Genomic DNA, 23,630 nt, shown 5'->3' on the forward strand with positions numbered 1-23,630 from the left:
CTCTGGGTGGTCAGCCTGAAAGCATGCTGATGTTGGAGCAGTTCACACTTTTGAGGAAAGGTATTCCTGCAAGAACAGTCATTAGTATGCCGGCTACCTCTGGTCTGCTTCAATCTTGTTCATTAAAAGCAACTTTGGCAAAGACGACAGCTGAGATGTTAAAAATATTCATATTTAATAAATAGTTTGTTCTGCTACAAGGAGCAAAAGCAAATAGGCTGCTCAGAACCTTAACCTTAAATTTTATTAAACCACTACCTGCTGCCTATAAATATTTTATGTTTTTTTAATTTTCCTTTTGAAGCACATAACTTGCTATTCTCCTGTGCCCTGTATATCTTGCTCAAAAGGTTTATGTTGTCCGGACAAACTCTTGCCTCCTGTAAATTAATGTCTTTTATCTGTGAAATTTTTTTTTTTTCTCCACATAATAGAGCACTTTTCTCTGTTAAAAGGCTCATATATATATATATAAAGAAAACATAATATAGATCATAACCATTTTGTCTAAGAGATATTTATTTTTTTAAGTTTTTTGTGGCACCAGTGGCCTTTATTTGTGTTATTTTTCCAAAGTAGGTAGACGGGAAGTGGGATGGAAGACATGCAGCAGAGGTTTCTGGGGTCGGGGCTCTGGGTGGCTGTGTTGGGGACTGAGGCTCTACCACTACACCACGACCCCCCAGTAGAGACGTTTATGAGCTTTTTAAAAGGCTTTTTTCTAAGTCTCCAGTCTTTGGTTTGTTGTTACGACTGCTTAAGCAGGAAATTGTAGTTTCTTTGGAATATATAAATAGTCTTGCTTGTTTGTCTTAATCCGCACTATAAGTGTTTATCATGCATTTATTTGAACATACCCATTAGCAGTCTGTCAGTCAGCCATCTCTCACTGTATGGTGAAAAACAATTGTTACTGTTGGCATTTTTTTTAAATAATGGCAATAATGACAACTACTATTGCATTTTAATGTCAATGGTCCAGCCTTATGTGGTGAATATTTACCGTCCATGGGTCTTACAAAGGACTCCAACTGGTTTTCTTGTTCATCTATATGCACACTCTTACTGAAATCTCTTGCTCTCTGTATACACCAGTAAGGAAGAACACGTCACACTCACTAGTTTTTATCTCAGTCTTTGGGGTATTTATTCTGATCAAAGTAAAATTGATAATGAAAGGTTATAATACATTTTAACAGTCTTTTTGGCTGTAAATCGTTCACTGCATGCAAGCTGCAGCCTCACAAACATCAATAGGCTTCTTCACTATACCAGTCCTACGAGTGTGCTGCTAATACTCCAAATTGATTTTAACCAATCATATCTAGTATTGTCCTCAATAGTAGAAAATTAGTTTAAACAGTAAAACTAACAATTCTAACCATATGATTCGTTTATTTAGTTTTGTAAACATCATTAAAGAAAGTTTATTGCTAGTGTTGCAGGATGACCAAATATTGTTAATCACCACACCTACATAAATTGTTAGCCCCCATCACTGAAAGGTTCAGGGACACCAAAGCTTAGAGAGAATGGGGATATTGTGTTACGGGAAAAGAATAAGAAAAATGTGTTATTTTTTTTAATCAAAATTGTCATCTCAATTTTTAGCAATGTTATTGTAATTCCTGATATTGTGCAAGCCTAGTGTACATAGTCAACTGAAAAGCTTAATGGAATTCACTTTTTTCGGCTTTTAGTCTGCAGCAGTGGTTTCTGGGATATTAATGACCATGGTTGGACCGGCCATCGGGAGCACCGGGACATTTTCCGGTTGCCTGACCACTGGCCTGGCCCCCTCTGCGATTGCCGAGGGGCGGGACCAATGGTTTGGTTTGGGTCACACTTAAAAAACAATACATGCTGTTTGTGCGGCTCACTCAGGCACTGTATCTGCCTGGCTAAAACTCCCACAGACTGAAGTAGCAAAAGGTAAAGACAGACACACACCCTCCTTTTTTTCTGAGGCTGTCTGACACAGCAGTGCAGAGACACATACTCAGTTGCGCGCCGGATAAGTGGACTGTGTAAAATGGAGCGAGAGCGACAGTTAAAGGAGGGTGGTTCCACTTTGAGGAACCAAGGGGGTCAAAACTGATTTAATAAAACATTTTAAATGTTGTAATTCCTCCAGGTACAGACAGACAGTGGTTTTCTTAACTGATGAATTTATTGAAGCCATCTTGGTATAGATTCAAAACACACTGTGAAAACCAAAACACAGACAAGACAATAATTAGCTTGATTAAAAATAAAGACAATTAGCAAATAAACTACTTTACAGCATAAAAACAGACAAAATACCTCATTGGCTGAGTACCGAGTAAGGAAGTAGGAAAAACCTCTTTTCTTCTTGGTTTTGCTTCTTTTCTTAAACCTTTCTGTCCATGCTCTTTTCTTTCTGCGTTCTTTCCCCTTTTCTTCCTGAGATCGCTGTTTTCTTCTTGACATATCTCTATACAACACACGTATACTCTGACACCACAGCGACCTCTAGTGACGCTTCACAAAATTAACTTAAAATACACAGAAACACAGTTACACTCCCACCAAATCTCACACTCTTAACAGTGAGATTTCCATAACACAAATTCAAACTGACACAGAGTCTGAACAGCAAAAATAAATAAAATAAACATTACTCTGCTTCTAGCAAAACAATAACCTCATGTATAGGTCGTTCTAATGAAACTGTTTTCGTCACTAGTTTATCATTTTTGTTAGATGTCCTCTTGCTAACTAAGAGTCTAACCTTTCTCACTTTATTATCTGCTCCAGGATAGACAGCTGTGACTTTAGCTAGCTTCCATTCGTTACGTGGTGCAAGCTCTTCTTGTAGAAGCACTATATCATTTATCTGCAGATGTCTTCTGTGTGCATTCCACTTCTGTCTTGGTTGCAAGTTGAGTAAATATTCTTTCCTCCAACGGATCCAAAACTCGTTGGCCAAATATTGTACTCTTCTCCATCTTTTTTGAAGATACAAATCTTCTTTCATGAACTCTCCCGGTGGAGGTTGAACAATGGTTGACTTCATAGTTAGGATGTGGTTAGGTGTCAGCGGTTCGGGGCCTGTAGGATCAAATATTCCACAGAGAGTGGCCTGCTGTTGATAATCGCCATAACTTCGTACAACAAAGTTCTCAAAGATGTAGTGTCGAGTCTTTTCATTGAATGGTCGAGAACAACTGAAAGAATACTACGGATTGTCCTTATCTGCCTTTCCCACACTCCACCCATGTGGCTAGCTGATGGGGGGTTCATGAGAAATTCACATCCAAGTACTTTCACTTTTTCCTGATCCATATCCTTTAAGAGATTAGCAAAGTCTCTCTGGGCACCAACAAAATTGGTTCCTCTGTCACATCTTAGTTGCCGAACATTACCTCTGATTGCAATAAACGCTCGCAAAGCATTGAGGAATGCGTTTGTGCTTAGGTCTTCTACTACTTCAATATGTATGGCTCGTGAACATAGACATGTAAGTATGAGCCCATACCTCTTGAGCTCTTTCCGTCCATCTTTGATGAAAATCGGACCAAAACAATCCATGCCTACATAGGTGAAGGGTGGTGTAGGTTCTGTCCGGTCTACTGGTAAATCTCCCATACTTTGAGACTCTGTTTTCCATCTGTACTTGCGACACTTGACACACTTGAAGATGTATGATGAAACTGCACGGCTGCTTCCAAGTATCCACCAACCGTTAGCTCGCAGTTCATTCATAGTTATTCCACGACCTTGGTGCTGAACCTTAGAGTGAAAATGTCTTATCAATAAAGTTGAAATATAACTGTCCTTTGGGAGTACTGCTGGATGCTTCACGTGTGGATGTAATACTGCTTGACTCAAGCGTCCGCCGACTCTGAGTACGCCTTCGTCATCTAAAAATGGACTTAGCTTGTACAGTTCATGATTTTTGGTCTTGGAAACTGTTTTCTTTGATTTCAGACCGTTTATTGCTTCAGCAAAAGCTTTCTGTTGAACAAGTTTAATGACAAACAGTTCTGTTTTTCTTCTCTCTTCTAAACTTGTTCCCTTTTCACTCTTCTGTATTTCACCCTTAAATTCCTTGACCTTTTTCCTCAAAACTGCAAGTGCTCTGATCAATCTGGACCATTCCGAGAACTTCTCAAATCTATCAAGAATAGTTAACTCTTCTTTAGCCTCTGTAGTACACACAAAGACTTTGCGAAGTTCCAGGTCATTTCCCTTGGTCTCTCCCACCTTGACATTTCTATCAGGTAGGTTCCTTTCACAGAGAAAGGCTGGTCCTGTGAACCAATCAGAGGACTTTAGTTGTTCTGCTGTTAAACCTCTAGAGGCATAGTCTGCAGGGTTATGCTCTGATGTAACATATGCCCATTGCTCTGGTTGTGTGCTTGATTTTATTCTTTGAATGCGATTAGCTACAAACACTTGAAATCTTCTGGCGTCATTATTAATGTAGCTAAGAATGACGGTTGAGTCTGTCCAGAAGAACTCTTGCATGTCTGGGATTTCAAGCTCTGTTTTGAGTAAATCACTAACTAACAGCAACAACTGCTGCTGAAAGCTCCAGTCGAGGGATAGTTGTGACACTAGAAGGTGTGACTCTTGACTTGGCCATTACTAAACAACAATGGACTTGATCTGTTTGGCTAATGACTTGCAGGTACGTACATGCACCATATCCATTGACGCTGGCGTCTGCAAAGTGATGTAACTCATAGCTTTTGACTTGTCCAAAATCACATGGAACAAAACATATTTGGACCTGTATGTCAGCTAAACCAGAAAGATCTTTGATCCAAGACTCCCACTGGAATCTTAAATGTTCAGGAAGCTCTTGATCCCAACCGACCTTATTCCGACACATTTGCTGGAGAATCTGCTTGCCTACGAGGACAAACGGTGCAATAAAACCAAGGGGATCATAAATAGAGGCTACAATGGAAAGTACTCCTCTCCTTGTCAATGGGTTTGACTTGAACTCTGAATTTGAAAGTGTCTGATGCGATGCACCAATCCACTCCCAAGGCTCTTTCGATGCGTGGCAAACTAAGAGACATATCCAGGTCCTTAACTGTGGCACGCTCTTCAACTGGAATACTCTCACTATCGGACACAAACTTGTGAAGTCTTAACTTCCCTGTAGAGCACAGCTCTCTTGAGTCTTTGATAAGTTGAATGGCTTCACTCTCAGTAGAAACGCTTGCTAAGCCATCATCAACATAAAAGTCTCTCTGTATGAAGCGTATTGCGTTCTCTCGAAAGCTATCTACACCTTGGGCCGCAAGGTGTTTCAAACCGAAGTTGGAGAAGACGCTGCTCCAAAAAGATGAACTTTCATTCGGTAGACTAATGGTGTCACTTCCAAGTCTCCCTTGTCCCACCAAAGAAACCTTAAATAATCCTGATCTTCCTTTGTGACATGGAATTGGTGAAACATTCGTTCTATATCACACATGAATGCGACAGAACTTTTACGAAAATGACAAAGAACACCCACCAAAGTATTCGTCAGGTCAGGACCGGTTAACAGATGGTCGTTGAGAGAGGTGTCTTGGTATTTGGCAGAGGCATCAAATACAACTCTGATCTTCCCTGGTTTATGTGGGTGATAAACCCCATGGTGTGGAATATACCAGGCAGGGCTGTTGTCTATTTCTTCATCGGGGACCTTTTCTGCGTCACCTCTTGAGATTATGTCGTTCATAAAATTAGTGTAGTCAATGTAGTATGTTTTGTCTTTCTTAAGTCTCTTTTCCAGACACTTCAGACGATGAAATGCACATATTTTGTTGTCAGGTAACTTGGGTCTGCCATCTCGAAATGGTAATGGCATCTCATAGTGACTTCTTTCATTTCTCTTGATGTTCCCTTTAAGTTTGGTTAGAAACTTCAAATCTTCTTGCGAGATAGGGTTATCATCGACTGCCTTTTCAGAGAAATCTGCCTCTAGCGCCTTGACAATGTCTGAAGGAGTAACATCTCTTACCTTTGTTCTGTTCACATAATGAACACTTTTCTGAAGCGTAACAGAAAGCTTGAGTTCTGGAATGACACTCTTGACGATAATGCGGTGACTGATTCCAATTGCATCTCCGTAGTTCAAACAGGGGTTACTTTGTCCGATGATACTCCAACCAAGATCTGTGGCTGAGCATACGGTTCATCTTCTTTGCATGAGACAATCTCCCTTGGAAGTAGAGCTTGTGAGCAGTTGCATCCAATCAACAATCCTACTTCACAATCTTGCAAAGGTGCGATTTCTGATTGTAAGTGTTCCAAATGTGACCAAGCTTTGGCTGTTTCGTTAGTTGGAATGTGAGCTTTGTTAGCTGGAATAAACTCTCGTGTATAAGTTGGAGGTAAAATTATCTTCTTACCCAAGTTAAATCCACGAACTTGGAGATCTTGAAGTCTGCAAGACTGAACAACTGTGGTCTTAGAAGACATAGTAGACAACTCTAATTTGACAGGTTCTTGGTTCATTCCAAGTGAATCTGCAACTTCACTTAGTACAAAGGTAGTGTCACTTTGTGAGTCCAGTAAGGCATATACAAGGACTTCTTTAGGCTTTGCTGAAGATGACAGCCACACAGGAATGATTGCAGCTGTTTGTGTGTTGTTTTCTGTGCTTACAACTCTGTTTGTCGTAGCCGAGGCTATAGCTTGCTCTTGAACTTCACTGTTCTGACTTGGTTCAGTATTTATGTGCGACTTATCTGTTTGTTTATTTCCTTCCTTAGTTTTGACTCTATCTTCATGAAGACAAGTAGGATGCCTTTTGCTGCACTCCTCACAAATGTTGCGGTTGGTGCAGTTCTTCGAATAGTGACCTAATTTAAGACAACCAAAACACAACTTTTCTGACTGAATGAACTTAACTCTGTCTGCCACAGCTTTCTCCAGAAAACTTCTGCATTTCTGTAGACGGTGCTTGGGCTTTTTACAGAATATGCACATTAGTGATATCCTTTCTTGGGAAATTGTTATCAGTGTTTTAGCTCCAATTTGTCTCTGTCTTGTGGGCTTCGGCTTTTCTGCTTTATCAGACTCACCTTGCTTCAGTGACTGCAGTGATGTAACCGGGTTACATGCAATCTTAGCTTCTCTTGTTAGAAATGCAACAAATTGGCTAAAAGTGGAAAACTGACTTGTTTGTTCTTCTATTTCCATGACCTTATGGTTCCAGCTAGCAGCGAGCCAATCTGGAAGCTTGGAAAGAATCTTTCTGTTCTCATTGCAGTCATTAAGAATCTCCAAGGACTTCAGATGAACCATTGCCGCTTCACAACTACGCAAAAAATCCGCAAAGTCTCGGAGTTCAAAACTGTCCTTTGAGGTCACCTTTGGCCATGCTTGTAACTTATCTCTGTAAGCCTTTGCAATTGTGACTGGGTTTCCATATCTTTCGTCAAGAATATTCCATGCTGCGGCACATGTGGATTCTGTTCCAAGCAGGAAGTATCCTTCAAGTGCGTTCTTAACTTGTCCACTCACATATCTCCTAAGGTAGAATATCTTCTCCTTATCCGGGATGTTCTTTTGATCAATCAGGGTTTCAAATGAATGTTTCCAGTCGCTGTATCTTATGGGATCCCCACTAAACACTGCAGGCTCAGGAACGGGAATGCGGCTTGCGCTTAGTGCACTTGCTAGCACTTTAACAAGAGCTGACGTACCATCACTTAACGGTGTGGCCATAGCTTGTAGTGCAACTTGTTCAAGCGGAGATGGGAAACCTAGATGTGTATCACCTATAACTTCTGTTTATTTTTGTTACATCTACCCTGTGTTCTTCTTTAACAGTTCTCTGGTCAAACACCTGCATTCTCGCTTGTGCTGCTTTAAGATCTTTAACCGTTTCTAAGTGCTGAATCTTTCTTTTCTTTTCTTCTAAAGCTCTCTGCAGCTCTGCATACTCTTCTTCTTGCTGAGCCTTTAACTTAACTTCATCTGCTTCTCTTTGCATCCTCAGCATAACTTCTTCTGCTTCTCTCTCTAAGCGCATTTGTTTGACCAGTGCTTCTCGTTCTACGGCCTTTTTCCTAACCTCTGCTTCAAGTTTAGCAATTTTTTGCTGTTCCCTTTCTTGTTCTTGTAACACTGTAAGAACAGCTTGACTTGCAGCTGCTGCTTCTTGAAGTTTAACAGAGGATCTGCTTAAATGCTCAAACTGTTTCCTACTTGTGTTAAAGAAGCTCAACTTGCTGTTTGTTGTCTGAAAGAAGGAGCCTGCATCTGGCCAATCTTGATCCTCTTCTTTTTTCCTGTCTAATCGATCAGTCGCTTTCTCGACAATGAGGTTTGAAATCTCCACGCACAGGTCTACTCTGCGGTGTGTTGCTTGATCTGGTGGGGTAAGCTTACGTAATACTTCATATACCTTTGTAACATCTGCATGAAGACTTGTAACATCACCAATAATGTCCTTAAGTAAGTCTTCACTTAATGTGTCTGATTGAGACAGGGGTTGCTTGGATGATTTGGCACGTGTTCTCCACTTTTCATAGTTATAGTTAAATCTTTGCTGGAGTCCTTGAACCCTCTCATCCTGCATTTCTCTTCCTTTCTCTGTGAGCGTTTTCACTCTCTGACTTCTTCTTAGTTGTCTTTGCTCTTGCTGTTCATTAGGAACAGTAGCTTGTTCTTCTTCAGAGTGCAACTGAGGGTCTGCACTAACTTCAGGCTCAACAGAGAAGTCACCTGGCTCAGTCATAGTAATGGCTTTTAACTTAACTTGTCAATAAAGTGAATTACGTCTAATGTAAACTGAAAGTTATCTTCAAACTACAAATAAGGTAAATATCTTATAAAGGGTTGTAATAGAAGTAGAATATAAACTACAATACCATATTAGCTTAATAAAGAATAAACTTTAAGAGTAGCTTAGTAGAGTAACTTAAAGAACTATTATGTCAACTTAAATATTCCCAAAATATTTCCAAATGTTACTTAATCAGATTTCAAAACGTTCTAACAGTATAGAGCATTAATTCGACTCTTAGCAAAGTCTAAATATGAAATAAAATAATATTAGTACATAAACTTACAGTATGTGCCTTTAAACGTAAAACTTGGGATTAGCTTGAAAGCAGAAAACAGGTACCTTCTTTACTTACTGTTCAATTAGTCAACCTTTAAACTTGTACCCTTTACTTAGACAAACTCTTAATTTCTGAGTGTCCGAGTTACTTATGGCCTTATCTTAAATGTTGCTCCTCAACCGCATGCCTTCGGTCCCATGCGCTCCTGGCTCAAGTGTCCCTTCACGGCTCCACACTGACCACTGCTGATCACGCTCTGATGAGGCAGCTGCTCCTTTGATCATGCCGACCCACTCGTGTTCTCCACCCGTGCAGATCAGTCCGAGTTTTCACTGTAATTCCTCCAGGTACAGACAGACGCAAGTGGTTTTCTTAACTGATGAATTTATTGAAGCCATCTTGGTATAGATTCAAAACACACCGTGAAAACTAAAACACAGACAAGACAATAATTAGCTTGATTAAAAATAAAGACAATTAGCAAATAAACTACTTTACAGCATAAAAACAGACAAAATACCTCGTTGGCTGAGTACCGAGTAAGGAATTAGGAAAAACCTCTTTTCTTCTTGGTTTTGCTTCCTTTCTTAAACCTTTCTGTCCATGCTCTTTTCTTTCTGCGTTATTTCCCCTTTTCTCCCTGAGATCGCTGTTTTCTTCTTGACATATCTCTATACAACACACGTATACTCTGACACCACAGCGCCCTCTAGTGACGCTTCACAAAATTAACATAAAATACACAGAAACTTGTAGAAATAGAGATGTGGCAGTTACAAAGGTACTACAAATTTTAAAATATGCTAACGAAAAGGATCTGGAAAAATATTTGTTGAATGCTAAAATTTCCAGGAATTCATCTTCATAAACTCCACTAATAAATTATATAAATATTGAAATATTTTGTTTTATTTAACATTTATTTAACCAGGTAACATCGAGTTAAAATTAAGAAAATATTTGTTATATGAATAGCCAATGCATAAAAATAGTAAATTAGTGAATTTGAATAAATGGGAAATTATGGGTGGATTTTGGATTTTCTTAACAAAGAAAGCAGTGTCAGTACAATGTGCAGCACTAGTGCTGCAAGAGCTCCTGCTGTCATGGAGATGGTGGACAGCAGCAGTAAGAAGTCAGAGCAGGAACCTACAGGTACAATTTAACAGCGACCCATCAATCCAATTAATGTTGTCACCAAAACTCTTGTAACGGTGGCACTGAGAAGCTAGTAACTAATTAGTCATGATCAACCAAAAAATCTCCAAAAAAATCAAAGCTGGAAGATTTAACAAATTCAAAATTAAACAAAATTAAATGGTAATCATTTGACTGAGTGCATCTATTTCTCTGGACTTTACTGTTGTGGTGTTGGTGTGGTAAAGTGCTCACTGTTTCCATTTCTCTGTATGTGGGAGTTTAGAGGAACAAACAGCTGTTTCTTCACTAAAGGCCCCTCAGTGATCACTCACCAAGCTGACAGATAATGTGAATGCACAAGTTTAACTTGCTGGGTTCCCTTGCTACAGCAGAACCTTGAACATAGAAAATTCAAATATCAATTTAAAATAAAAAATACAGTATACAGAACATCATAGGGATATTGTTTATTTAAAAAAAATTAAAATAAATTTGGGTGCAATAAAATTTAATCTTTTTATAAATGTTGTTAAAAGTAATTTTCTCTCTCTTGCTTTGATGGAGGGGCTGGCCGACTGGACTGCTTGGTGGCCATGCGGGGGTGGAGGGGCTGCGGCCTGTGGGGTGGAGGGGTTGTGTCCACTTCTAGGGCGTGGGGTCACTGGCGTTTGGATCGGCTGGGCAGCGATGGTGGAGCTGAGCTGGATAGTGTTTCTCCCTGGGCAGTCGTTGCAGTGGCAGTGATGTAGTGTTTTTTGTTGCTGAGGGGGTGCCTGCCACTGGCCGGGGACCTCTTGGTGGATGAGTTTGTCCCGTCATGGTGCGGGGTCAGGGGTCTGGTTGTGGGTGCGGTGCTGGGTTGGGTCTGCCCTGTTGCGCCAGTGGGCGGGGGTGTCGCTGCGCAGGGCCCTTGCCTTGCCGTTGCGGCGTGCTGTGTGGTGGGGGAGCGGAGTGCGGCGGGGGTACTTAGAGCGGGGCTGCGTGTGGAGCTTGCGCTGTGTGGATGTGGCTTCATCGGCTTCTCGGCCATGGAGTTCACCTGTGGGGGTGTGCCCCTGTGGGGGTGGGGATTCGTGCCGTTTGGGTTCGGGGGGATGTGTTCGATATCGGTGTCCTTGTTGGGGGTGGCCCTGTGAGGAGGTTCTTGTTGGGGTTCACTGGGGGTGGGAGACTCATGGGGTTGGGATCGGAGCTCGTTGGGGGGTCGGGACTGCCCCGTCCTGGGGCGGCTCCGGTTGGTGGGTTGCTTTGGGCCATGTGGACCCCTCTTTTGTACATAGCCCCCTCTCCGGAGGTGGATGGGGGTTGTTGGGGACTGGGTTCGGGGCGGGGGGGCGGGAGCCGGGCCGGGGTCACCCGGGTCTGGGCAGTACTGGCGCTGTCTGCCTGCCTCTGCCCCAGGAGGGAAGGGGACCACCTCCTGGGTCCGGGGGCTGTTTGCCCCTAGGGGGTACCGGCGCCTGGACCTGGGAGTATAGAGTATGCATGGGGAGTGTGAGTGAGTGTATGACGTCCATTGTTGTTTATCCTTACGTTGGGTTGGGTATGAGTGATTTTATATGTATGCATGAGTGTGGGAGTGGGTGATTGTGACTGTGTGTGCCTGTTTTTTTGTTTTTGTTTTGTTTTTTTGCGACATGTTGGGTCTTGGACTGCTCCCTCTCCTGGAACAGGTTCCTCCCCGCCACACCACCTGCCGGTGGTTGGAGTCTCTGCCCGCTGGTGTACTTATGGTTCTCGGTGTCCGGGGCCGGGTGCTTTGGTGTGTGCTGGCTCACTCCCGGTGGCTGCTTGCCGGGGCCTGGCCCCCTGGGCTCTCTCGGGCCTCTGCTTGGGGGGTGGTGTGTCCTGGGGTCTTGGGTCTCTGGGTCCATGGCTGGATCTGCTCAGGCGTGGACGGCTGCCGGCGGGGCCTGTGGGCTCGTCGCTGCGGCTCTCTGGGGCTTCTGCACTGTCGCTGCTGGGTGGTTCCCCTGGGACTCTCCACTGCTCTTCTCTGGGGGTGTTGCGGTAGTCCCGGCGGTGGTTCTCCTGGGGTTCCTGTGCTTTGGGGGGCCTTTAGATGTCTGTGGCTCGGATCTCCTCAGTGTCCGTCCAGGGACCATGGGGCAGGCCTGTGGGTCCTCACACTCGCTATTGCATATTTTTGTGGAGAAACCTTGTATACAAAACGTGTCCACACCAATACTCACAGATGTTAAGCTTCAGGTGTTGACAGATACACAGATGTTCTATATTGGGCTGCACCTCTCACTAAGTAAATTTTACATTCATAATTACCTTGTACTATTTTGTTAAAAAAACAACAAAAAAAACAGCTGCAGGTGTATAAGCACGCAGGGTGTAATCTTGTATTCTCTTCATCCTTCTTTCTCTCCTCCACTCTTTCCTCCCCTTTTTTCCCCCTTTTCCCCATCTCTCTCTTTTTTGAGCTTCTTTTTTTCTTTTCATTTCAGTCTCCGTGTCCGTAACAATTGAAATATTCCCAAGGAAGTTTATAATAAAGTTTATTTTATAAATATCAAGCAGAGCTTTACAGCATTAGCTGTGATGCTCTGCTTGTGAAAGTAAATCGGTTGGGCAATTTCTTGGAACTCAAACAACAATTCTGAGCAATACTCTGCCGGACAGGACACGGTTAAGAAAAATAAATAAAAAAATTCTCTCTCTTTCTCTCTGCCATATTTTGTGGATGCACTGGATTAGAAAAATAAATCATTGCAACACTTTTTGTAAAATATGGTGATATCGCAGAGAATTTTAGTATCCTTGTCACAACATCTACTTCAGTTCAAGGGTGGGGAAAATTTATTTGGATTGCCAGGAATATTATTGACATGCAAAGTATAAATGTCACTTGACATACACAGTGACTGGTAAAAGTAACCTTTTTTGCTTTTATCTTGCTGCAACCAAAGACATGGATTTTATTGGACGGACCAACACAAATTAGTACATAACTGTGAGGAAGACTGAAAAGGAGGCATTGTTTTCAAAGTTTTTTACAAATAAAAATCTGAAATGCTTGGCATGCATATGTATTCAGCCCCCCAGAGTTACTTTTTTTGTAGAATCACCTTCAGCTGATGTTACAGTTGCATGTCATCGCTACCAGCTTTGCACATCTAAAGACTTCATTTTTTCCCAATACTTGTTGTCAAAAAAGCTAAAGCTTTGTCAGATTGGACAGAAAGCAACTGTGAGCATCAGCTTTTAAGTCTTGCCACAGATTCTCAGTTAGATTTTGTTCTGTACTTTGACTGGGCCATTTTAAGATATTACAATGCTTTTATCTAAACCCCTCCATTACACCAGTTCTGGTTTGTTGTCCTGCTGGAAGGTGAAACATGGGGATGGTGTGGTCAGTCATCTGTTCTAGTTAGTGTTAGTTTTCAATCACACACCATGTAGGAAAAAAAAGAAGTTCCTTTTGGGTCTTATCTGACCAGAGCACCTTCTTCCACATCAAATACGATCTCCTATTTTCTTTCTCTTAATAGCCTTTTTCTTGCGACTCTTCTACAAAAGCCAGATTTATAGTGTCCACAATTATTACTTCAAATGTTTCAAAGGTTTGTTAAATTAAAACCATCAAAGACTTTCTTCCCTCTTTACAACTGTGTCCAGTTTTGTGTGATTTGTCACAGAAAATCTAAATAAAATACACTGATGTTAGTGGTGGTAAGGTGGAAAAAAGTGAAAAGGTTCAAAGAGTAGTAATACATTCGCAATGCGCTGTCGACAGAAGCAGCAACCTTAAATATGTTTTTCTTTTTGCTTGTTTTTATTGATTTTGTTTATTAAAGTTTAAATTTAAATTAGATTTGTCAAATGCAATTAGTAATGGAGAAGGCCATGTTTGCTAAACTGACTGGTTTTGTTGGAGAAGAAGAAATCATGCTTTTCTTTGAACTATAGAATTTTTACATAATTGTGGAACATGCTCATCATAGGAGTCCTGGGCTGAAGGACTACATGTTATTGCTTGCCATTAACACACTCAGTCTCATCTTTCTTTTTTTTCCATTCACTCCCTTTCTCTATTGATGTTTCTTTCCAACATTCTCAGTCTTTCCATATCCCTGTGTCTCCCTGGTTTAGGGTCCTCCTGGTCCCCCTGGTTTACCTGGTCCTCCTGGAAAGAGAGGTTTAAGGGTAAGTCATTCATGCTTATATGATGGCAAACTGCCAGTGATGTATAAAGTAGATATAATTCATCACAGAGGACAAAACCTACTGACATACAGATAAGTAGAATTTATTTCCCACCATTATGCAGTTTTTAAAGGTGAATTCTGTATTTTAGTCTGTGCTTGTATACAGATTTTATGAACAGAAAAGTAATGAATTGAAAAACGTGTTTGACTAAATATGTTGCAATTTACATGTTTTACTGTAAATAGCATTGTTGCATTCTGTGTTTGCTTATAAAATGCTGCTAACCTTTCTTGAGTTCAGGGTTGTACACTGATTTAGTGTCGATTTTCTGAATTGCAGCAGTCTGCAGAACTGATTTGGAGCTGACGAATCAGATCAGTCAGAGTAGATGTGTTGTTTTTGTTTTTATTTTTTAAAGAGAGGCTGTTTCTCCCGGCTGCTTATTTCACAGGAAAAAATGTTAACACTTGGATGCAAATAACAACCTATTTGGCCCAAACCCTACCATCTGAGTGAAGTAACATTATATTTCCCGGGATTAAACTTTATTATTTGTAAAAATGGTCGAGTTGCCGACAAATGTTTCTGTTGTTAATGTTACTGAACTTAGGAAGCTTTGTAAGGACACATTAGGATGAGGTAATTCACATAATTCAGGGAACATTGAACTTGTTGGCTTGTTCCGAGCATCAACATCAAAACGACCATACTGTACCAGCTGCAACCAGCAGCTGCATGTAAGCTAGATACATGCTCACTCTGATGTGTAGACTACTCTTTAAGCAACTGCCAAGACTGTCATGATGCAATACTGCAATAATGCTGTGAGCCTCTGGGGCTGCTTGAAACCAAACACAGAACATTTTGTTGAATGGATAGATTAAATAAGATCTATTAATAAAATCATTTTTGGTTGTTGATTTTCCTCAAATAGCAGCTTTGTCATGGTTAATTCATCTCAAGGAATGTACTGTAAATCTCTATGTTACATAAGTGAAGGACAACATTTTTCTACTGCAAATGTTACAAGACCAGCACTGAAACACTGGGGAGTTGTGGGGGTGGCATGATTCTGTCATATTGTTGTAAAAAACTGTCATTACTGTAATATTTGTTATATGATTCCATAGGATTGCAAAATTAAATGTATAAATATGCATGAAAAGCATACTTGAAAGCAGACAGGCTGGTAGACAGAGAGCCAGACAGTCGGTATACAGCAAAACATGTCTCCTTCTAAAAGCACAAAAAACTAAATAAATAAATAAATAACTTGTCTCCTACAAAGCCTACTCTAAACCCCAAAGGCTACATCATAAAGTGGAACCAGAGTGTGGCTTGAGATCATTTTGTAGAGGAAAGCTAAAAAGTGTGCTGTGCCTGTGTCTCTGGTATCTGATTGTAAAAATGATCCTGATAACTTTGACCTTATGAATCACAGCACACCACTTGATGTGGAGCAGATTATACTTTATGTCAATGAGTAAAAATGGGACAGTATATGTTACTGTCCAAATTTTACTGGGTTGCTCTACAGAATCATTTTATTACTTGTTCCTGTGTTTTTGGGTTGCATCTGAGACATGCTCTTTTAGTTAGACACGCATGCATCCAGACTCTGAGGTCAACTTCTATTTCTCTTTAAGGACTATGATGTTGTAAGATATAAGAATAGCAATAAATAATCTTTTGACCCTTCCTTTCATATTATTTATATTGAGAGCACAATCAACCTTACACTGCTGTGTGAGAGACCCATCATAGTAAAACAGGGTTTAACTGTTTTTTTAAAACATGGACAAAATAATCACAATGAGGTTGAAAGCACAAAATGATGAAACAGGGCAACTTTGCCATACTGTGTATAGCCTTTCTGTTATCTGTTTTATATCTTGCTCTACCAAAGCCTGAATGAACCAAAAGCATGTCTCAAGAATTAATAGAAAGTGCAGTTTGCTATAAACTGACCCTTTAGATATTTATATACTGTATTTTCAAAGACAAACATTCAGATCTGCTGTCTTCACTTTTAAATAACCCACTGATATTTAAAAGGCTAAAATTGAGTCTTATTCACTCAGTAACAAAATCCACACCAGCTTGGTTGTGCTTTTGTGTGTTGCATTCACTATTGTAAAAAAGAGCTACTTAATTATGGAGTTAAATTTGTCTCAATATTATTCAATCAAACAAAAAACTAATCTCAGTCAAAAAATATTAAGTTGTGATCAAAACTTTCAGAGTTTTTTCTCACAAAGAGAAAAAAGTTATTTGCAAAACATAAACTTTTATTTGCGCATGTCAAAAATCTTTGGTTACGAGTCTCGCTTTTTTGGTTTTGATGCTCTCTGTTTTTGGTTGAACTCAACGAATTTTGAGTTCTGGAAACATGAACATCCTGGGCGGGGCCTAAAGAAGAACGCTGTAAGACGTTTCCCTATTGGTTAGCGCTGACTAAAGCAGCAGACTCTGATCCCCCGCATCTCTGAACTTCTGCTCGAACTGCAGGGCTTGCAGCGTCGCTTCAGTGAGGAGACATCAACTGCACAGAAGAAAACTGCGGTCAAGTGAGCTGAAAGTCAGAAATACGCGGTCACGCCAGCCGACACCAGCTCTCTCTTAAAGATTAGCATCGCGCATACAAGGTGCATTATATATACTACACTTGGGGTAGTTGTGTATTTCTCCAGAAACCTAAAGTGAAATTATGAAATACTAATTCTGCTTATAATATAGATGACCCTCTAATATAATTGAAGAGATTGTGTTGTCACCTCTCATGGTTTTGGAGAAATAAATTCCTGAAAGTGGGACAAATGCATATAATGGTAGGGCATTTTGAGGTATTTTGACAAGATATTTCTCCAAAACTGTACAGTAAAATATAAAATATTTATTCTTTTACATAAAACATGAATGTGAAAGTTGTAAAAATGTAATTAATATAAATGTTCTGTAGGTTACTTTTCTGTTTTCCTCTTATTTTCTCAACCGTTGCCAGGATCGGATCCTTTCTGCTCCATTACCGTAATGAACCTTGTATGCGTGACGCTAATCTTTAAGAGAGAGCTAGTGTCGGCTGACGTCACCGCGTATTTCTGACTGTCGACTCACTTGACCGCAGTTTTCTTCTGTACAGTTGATGTCTCCTCACTGAAGCGACGCTGCAAGCCCGAGCAGAAGTTCAGAGATGCGGGGGATCAGAGTCTGCTGCTTTAGTCAGCGCTAACCAATAGGGAAACGTCTTACAGCGTTCTTCTTTAGGCCCCGCCCAGGATGTTCATGTTTCCAGAACTCAAAATTTGTTGAGTTCAACCAAAAACAGAGAGCGTCAAAACCAAAAAAGCGAGACTCGTAACCAAAGATTGTTGACGCGCAAATAAAAGTTTATGTTTTGCAAATAACTTTTTTCTCTTTGTGAGAAAAAACTCTGAAAGTTTTAATCACAACTTAATATTTTTTGATTGAGATTAGTTTTTTTTGATTGAATATTATTTTTTTGATTGAGATTAGTTTTTTGTTTGATTTAATAATATTGAGACAAATTTAACTCCATACTTAATTGTGTTCTGTACTGATCCAATAAAAACTTTCTTATTAGAACAATGCTAACACGTTACCTCACTTATGTTGATAGCCTCTTTTCAAAAATTAAAAGAATTGAAACATTATTCTGTCTTGTTTGCATCATGGTATAGGGTCCAACTGGTCCACGTGGAAAACCTGGACAACCTGGACCACCTGGTCCCAAGGTGAGAAGAGTTCTCCAGCAAGAGAAGGAGAGGGGTTACTCACTGTCTGTCGTCATGTGCATACAAAGATAATATGGAAGTGTTTCCATTCTAAGTGAATAGATGCTTCACCTAACGTGCAAACATGAATAAGCCTCAAATCACACCAACTACAATGATGTATTTATACAACAAAAGGTGAAAATATCTCATAGGTGTAGATGCATTAAGAATGAAGGCTGAGTAAACTCAGTCAGTCATTTTCTACCGCTTATTCCATAGTGGGTTGCGGGGGAACTGGTGCCTATCTCCAGCAGTCTATGGGCAAGAGGCAGGGTACACGCTGGACAGATCGCCAGTCCATCGCAGGACAACACACAAACAACCACATTCATTCATACACCTAAGGTCAATTTAGAGTGACCAATTAACCTAACAGGCATGTCTTTGGACTGTGGGAGGAAGCTGGAGTCCCCAGTGAGAACCCACACATGCACGGGGAGAACATGCAAACTCCATGCAGAAAGACCCCAGGCCGGGAATCAAACCCAGGACCTTCTTGCTGCAAGGCAACAGTGCTACCAACTGCACCACCGTGCAGCCCTGAGTAAACTTTGTTTTTTTTTTACTGTAAATCATGTCAACAGCTAGGAGAAAGATGAAGGAAAATAGTCTTGGGAAATTGAGTAGCTGACACCCCAAGAAACCTTTGTAGTGTCCAAAGAGCACATCGTTTCAGAACAAGACTTACGAAGCTTCAGAGAAACCTTTTGTATTAAAAAAAAATGGCATAATGAGATGTTTAGATACACTGTATAAACCTTTCTCTCACTGTCAGATGTTAAATCAGACTCAAGTTTTCTGTTTTAGATCAGTTTGGATAACCAATGTTATTTCTATCTTCTAAATGCCAGAATAATTTGAGAGAGGTTTTCTTTCAGATGTTTTACTACCTTCTATAAAATCAGACGTTTACAGGTATATCATTAGTATTTGGTAGCATTTCCTTTATGAATTATCTCAAACATTTTGGAGATCCCTTTACGAGCTTTTGACAAAAGATTCCTCCTCACAAGCTGGTGTAAATGGGTCAGGTTTGTTGGTTGTGTTGCTCACCACTCCAACACCTTGACGTTTTTGATTAAGCTATTTTGCAACTAATTTGGCAGTATGCTTGTAGTTATTTGGAAGACCCATTTGCATCCAGGTTTTTCACTTCCTGGCTGATATCTTAAAATACTGCTTCGATATTTCCACATAATATATTTTTGCCATCTATTGCGTGAAGTGCACCTGTTCCTCCTATAAAACACCCACTCAACGTTGGTTATTTATTGTATCCCCAGATTCTATGAGTATAGGCGCAGCCCTTTAAGGCTATCGCTAGTTGGTCCATCCCTTCACATGTGCGATTACTAAAATCTTTTGTCCACGCCAACCTGCTGAATGTGCCTCAACCCGGTCTGTTTAAATTGTGCTCTTTGGTAATCTGCTCCCAAACAGTGTTTTTTCATCAGCCATTCAGGAACCAGTGAAGTGATAGCCCTTTTAAGGCTATCGCTAGTTGGTTAAAGGTGAAGCAGGATGTGGACTATGCCTCACTGGGTCCGTCTGAACCACAAGCACAAACATATGCTAGGTTAGAAATTTGCTTCAAAAGCCCAGCCTTCTGCGTGCATGCTCCGAAGTGACCTTCGCCACTGAGCGACAGAGAGTAGAATAATCTCTATTTAGGGTGGAGGCTGAGATGACAGACCTGCTGCTGTGAATAGTGGCAACGGGGTTACAATCTGTAACAGTCTAGCAATGAGCAGTGACAATAACAGAGCTCACAAACAGAGGCTGGCAGATAATTATGATCTCACCTTGTGCCTGCAGGTGAAACAGTGTCCAATATAAAGACACAGTGAAATAATAATCATTCTTTCAGAACTCTGAGAACAGAATGAAACATGGAGAAAATGGAAACTTCCCTCAGGTAAACTCTAATTAATGAGCACGGAGATGACAAAGAACCTGCCGTGCAAATGTCCTCCACAGTCATTCCTCCATGCAGAGCTGTGGTGGAAATCCCCCTGGTGGGGTGAGCTCTAAGCATCTCAGGAGGATCCAGTCTAAAAGAGGTAAAAGCATGTGAAATGGCCTCACATAACCAGTGTGAAAGGCACAGAGCAGACAGCAGCTGTCCTGCACAGTTCTCTTTGTAATGCGTGAACAGATGCTGTCTGCGGCGCTGTCATTCAGAGTTGCCACTCTGGACCTGAATCAGCTTGTGATGATTCTGGGTGTAAAAGCAGGATTATGATGCAGCGCAGCTGAGCTGCTGTCGCCCTGTACTCTGAGAAAGGAAGGAGCAGCAGAAAGGGCAGATAAATCATTCACTCTATGCAGATGTCAGCGGTAACAGCAAAGCTGTTTTAAATGATAGAAATTTAAGTAAAGCCTGATCAAAGGGCTCCAATGGTGCTTTCACCAGTGCATGCTGGACCTGCGCTAAATCCCACTGAGGAACCAGTGGGCGTGACACCAGTCTGTCAACGTATGACTTTGAATCCCCGTTTACCTGAGACAGTAAACATTTCATCTTTTCTAATGTCAAACAGCAAGAAAATACAGGGTTATGTGTTTTTTATGTGTATGTAACATTTCATAGCAGTGGTTCTCCGGTCTTGTCCTCAGGACACTATTCTACAGGTTTTATGGTTCCCTGTTGCAACACACCTGAGTTAAATGAATGGGTGATTATTAGGCTTCTGCAGCACTTGATGGCATGTTGAGGTGGTAATGCAATCATTTGAATTAGGTGCACTTGAGGAGAGAAACATCTAAATATGAAGGACAATGGGTCCTCAGCACCAGGGTTGAGATCCTCTGGGTAATATTATTAGACCACATTGTAGTGATGTCAATGGGTCACTGAACTGTCCTATAAATCCTTTAGTCTTACAGAAATGTAGATAAAGTTTTTATTGCGGTGCAAGTGGCTTCAATTATGGTGACTGAAGAGATCGACATGCCACTCCCCGAGGAGAAGAGAGCGTGTGGAAGTGGAATTAACCCAAACACAGCCAGATGTTGCCAGCAGTCGGGATAATGAGGCAATATGTTGTCAAAGTGTTACAGGAAAGGACACAAACTTTGTTGATGGAATAGATTCTAAACCCCCTAGAAAAGATCATGGTTATTGTTTTGCGCCTCAGTGTATAAAGTCAATTTTAGCTCTTAAGCCACATAGCTAGTAAAAGAAATACAATGAAAAGATGAGGGAAACATTTCCGGTGAGCTTTCTTTCAGCGTGGGACCAGATGTGATGGTATACCTAAGCAAGGATGTGGGTAACAGTATTCCTAAATGGCTGCCACAGAGTGGCTGCACCATGCGTATACCAAGTGGTATACGAAGCAAGTCATGTTGCAGGCAGAGAAATAAAGGAGACTGGGTGTTCCAGATCCTTAAAGTTAAATGAATATATCCCTTTTAGTTTTTGAAACAATATATACGTATTTAAAAGTGGGAACTATTAGACGTTTTCGACCCAGTTAAATGAAACAAAAGACCTAGTTGGGTTTGTTCTGACTCTTTCTGACCTTTCTGAATCACAATGCATATCTTGCTCGACTTCACTCAGTTATTGTGCAATACTCTTCCACCCGCTGACTTGCTATTCCTGCCAGCTGTACACCCACATTTATTTGGACAAACAAAATGTTTGTCTAATACCTTAGTGGCCAGTTGATGAGTCAGTCAGATTCCCTGGAACCTGAACAGGAAAGTGAACAAGAGACTCTTTGACTCTTTTAGAGAAACTATCACTCACTCAAATGTGTTGTGAACATGAGCAGATCAGTTAGATGACAGCATGAGATGTTTAAACAGCCCACTTTAAACTTAAAAGAGCCTGTCAGTGGGCTTCATGCACAGCGGACTGCTGTTTTCACACAGGACACAATTTCGTTTTTTTGTATGCTTCACAGGCAGTAAGTCAAAACTGTGGTAATATGATGCTAAAAATCAAGGTTAATCTTTTTTGGGCCCTAGTAATCAATGTGTTTTATAGGGGAGGGGGCCTAAAATAACATGTGGAGTAAAAATGTACAGCTTTGGAGAGAAGAATTAAACATAGTCTGAACAACTGTTTTATTTTAATCTGAAGATTTCTTTATTTCAATTAAAAAGCCTGTATACTGCTGTAAGCCTTTCTAGCTTATGGAACATCATGACTCAAGGTGTGGCAAGTTGGTGGTCTTACTGTTTAGATTTAAAATTTTGTTGAATGACAGAAAAATTGATTTTATGACACAAATTCACCTCAATCGGAGTATTTAAAACGATCTGTGACATCTGACTGCAGAAGTGATTTATTAATGGTGTTTGAAAATTAAAATGTGAAGGTCAAAAATGCTCCTCTGGTCTTTGACTTTTTCCTGCAGTTGCTCAAAACATGCTGATTTTGTGACCTTGTTTCTATTGCAGGGTTCAAAAGGAGACCCGGGGCTGTCTCCTGGCCAAGCTTTACCAGGGGAAAAGGTAAAGAAATCTATTATAAGCCTCTTAAAGTGCTGTTTTTAATAACCCTTCTCAAAGAGTGCTGTAATAAATTCTAAATTTCCTGAACTAAAACTAAATTATTAGTTTTAGGGTGTGCAGCAACATTATTTTATTTTCCACCCTAGAAGATTTCAGTTGTTTTTCAGATGAGTTGTAGGTCATGGGTTACATTAAAAGTGGAAAATGTTCTCCAAGGATTTCAAATCTCATTTTATTACATCACAAAAGCAAGGATTTTAGCATTGGTGTGTATTGATATCCACTTTAACAAATCCATTTTTTTATGCAAAACAAGCTCGCCATTACCATACCTCTTGGAGGAATAAAAGCTTTTTAACAAGCCCAAACAGTGAGCGTTTTTGTTTTTTAGAAAAACAGCACATTGTTTTATTTTAAGTTTTCTTGGTATTTTTGTCCGTGAGTTTCCTAATTGCTATAGGAAACTCTTCTTCCCTCATTTATGCATCTCTGAATCATTCTGTTAACGCTAATCTTTCTGGCATCACCACCGCTTATTCTGTCTCTCCATCCTCTTCTCATATTTGTCCAAACATCATTGCTTGAACTGTCCATTCCCAATCAAATTTAACAATTTTTGTAGTCGGAGAAAAAAAAACATTAGAAATCATTTTGCCTTCCAGTATTTTCTGGATAACACCACATTAATGTTGAATTAACTGCTAAAAATGAATTTATAGTGCAGTATTTATGACACTTCATTGTGATGTCAAATTGTTTTTTCAGGGATTTCCCAACCTAAAAACCATCCATGGGACGTAAAATAAGCAGCATGTAGTCTGTATGTCACAGTATGCTCAGTGTGAAGCATGCTGCATATTGCCTAGTTCTGTAAGGCATGGTAAAGAACAGTTTTAATAAAAAAGATACTGTTTGAAAAATGAAACCCTCCCATTGACCCATGTACTGCATCGCTGGAACACAAGTAGAGACGAATGAATTACTCAAGATGCTGCTGCTTAAATGTCCTGGTACTGTTCTTTCATTGTAGATTGGACCT

The 23,630-nt window shown here is 40.5% G+C and overlaps 1 protein-coding gene across 1 annotated transcript in view; it reads left to right on the top strand.

Moving 5' to 3' along the window:
• Positions 1-23,630, top strand: part of LOC124873719 (collagen alpha-1(XXIV) chain) — a 155,133-nt gene that overhangs the window by 25,026 nt on the left and 106,477 nt on the right. The window contains exons 4-6 of the mRNA XM_047374587.1: positions 14,277-14,330; positions 18,032-18,085; positions 22,538-22,591. Of these exons, the coding sequence (XP_047230543.1) occupies positions 14,277-14,330; positions 18,032-18,085; positions 22,538-22,591 (162 nt within the window). The remainder of the gene's footprint in view (positions 1-14,276; positions 14,331-18,031; positions 18,086-22,537; positions 22,592-23,630) is intronic.

This window comes from Girardinichthys multiradiatus, chromosome 9, assembly GCF_021462225.1.
Source record: "Girardinichthys multiradiatus isolate DD_20200921_A chromosome 9, DD_fGirMul_XY1, whole genome shotgun sequence".
In the NCBI taxonomy this organism is placed as follows: domain Eukaryota; kingdom Metazoa; phylum Chordata; class Actinopteri; order Cyprinodontiformes; family Goodeidae; genus Girardinichthys; species Girardinichthys multiradiatus.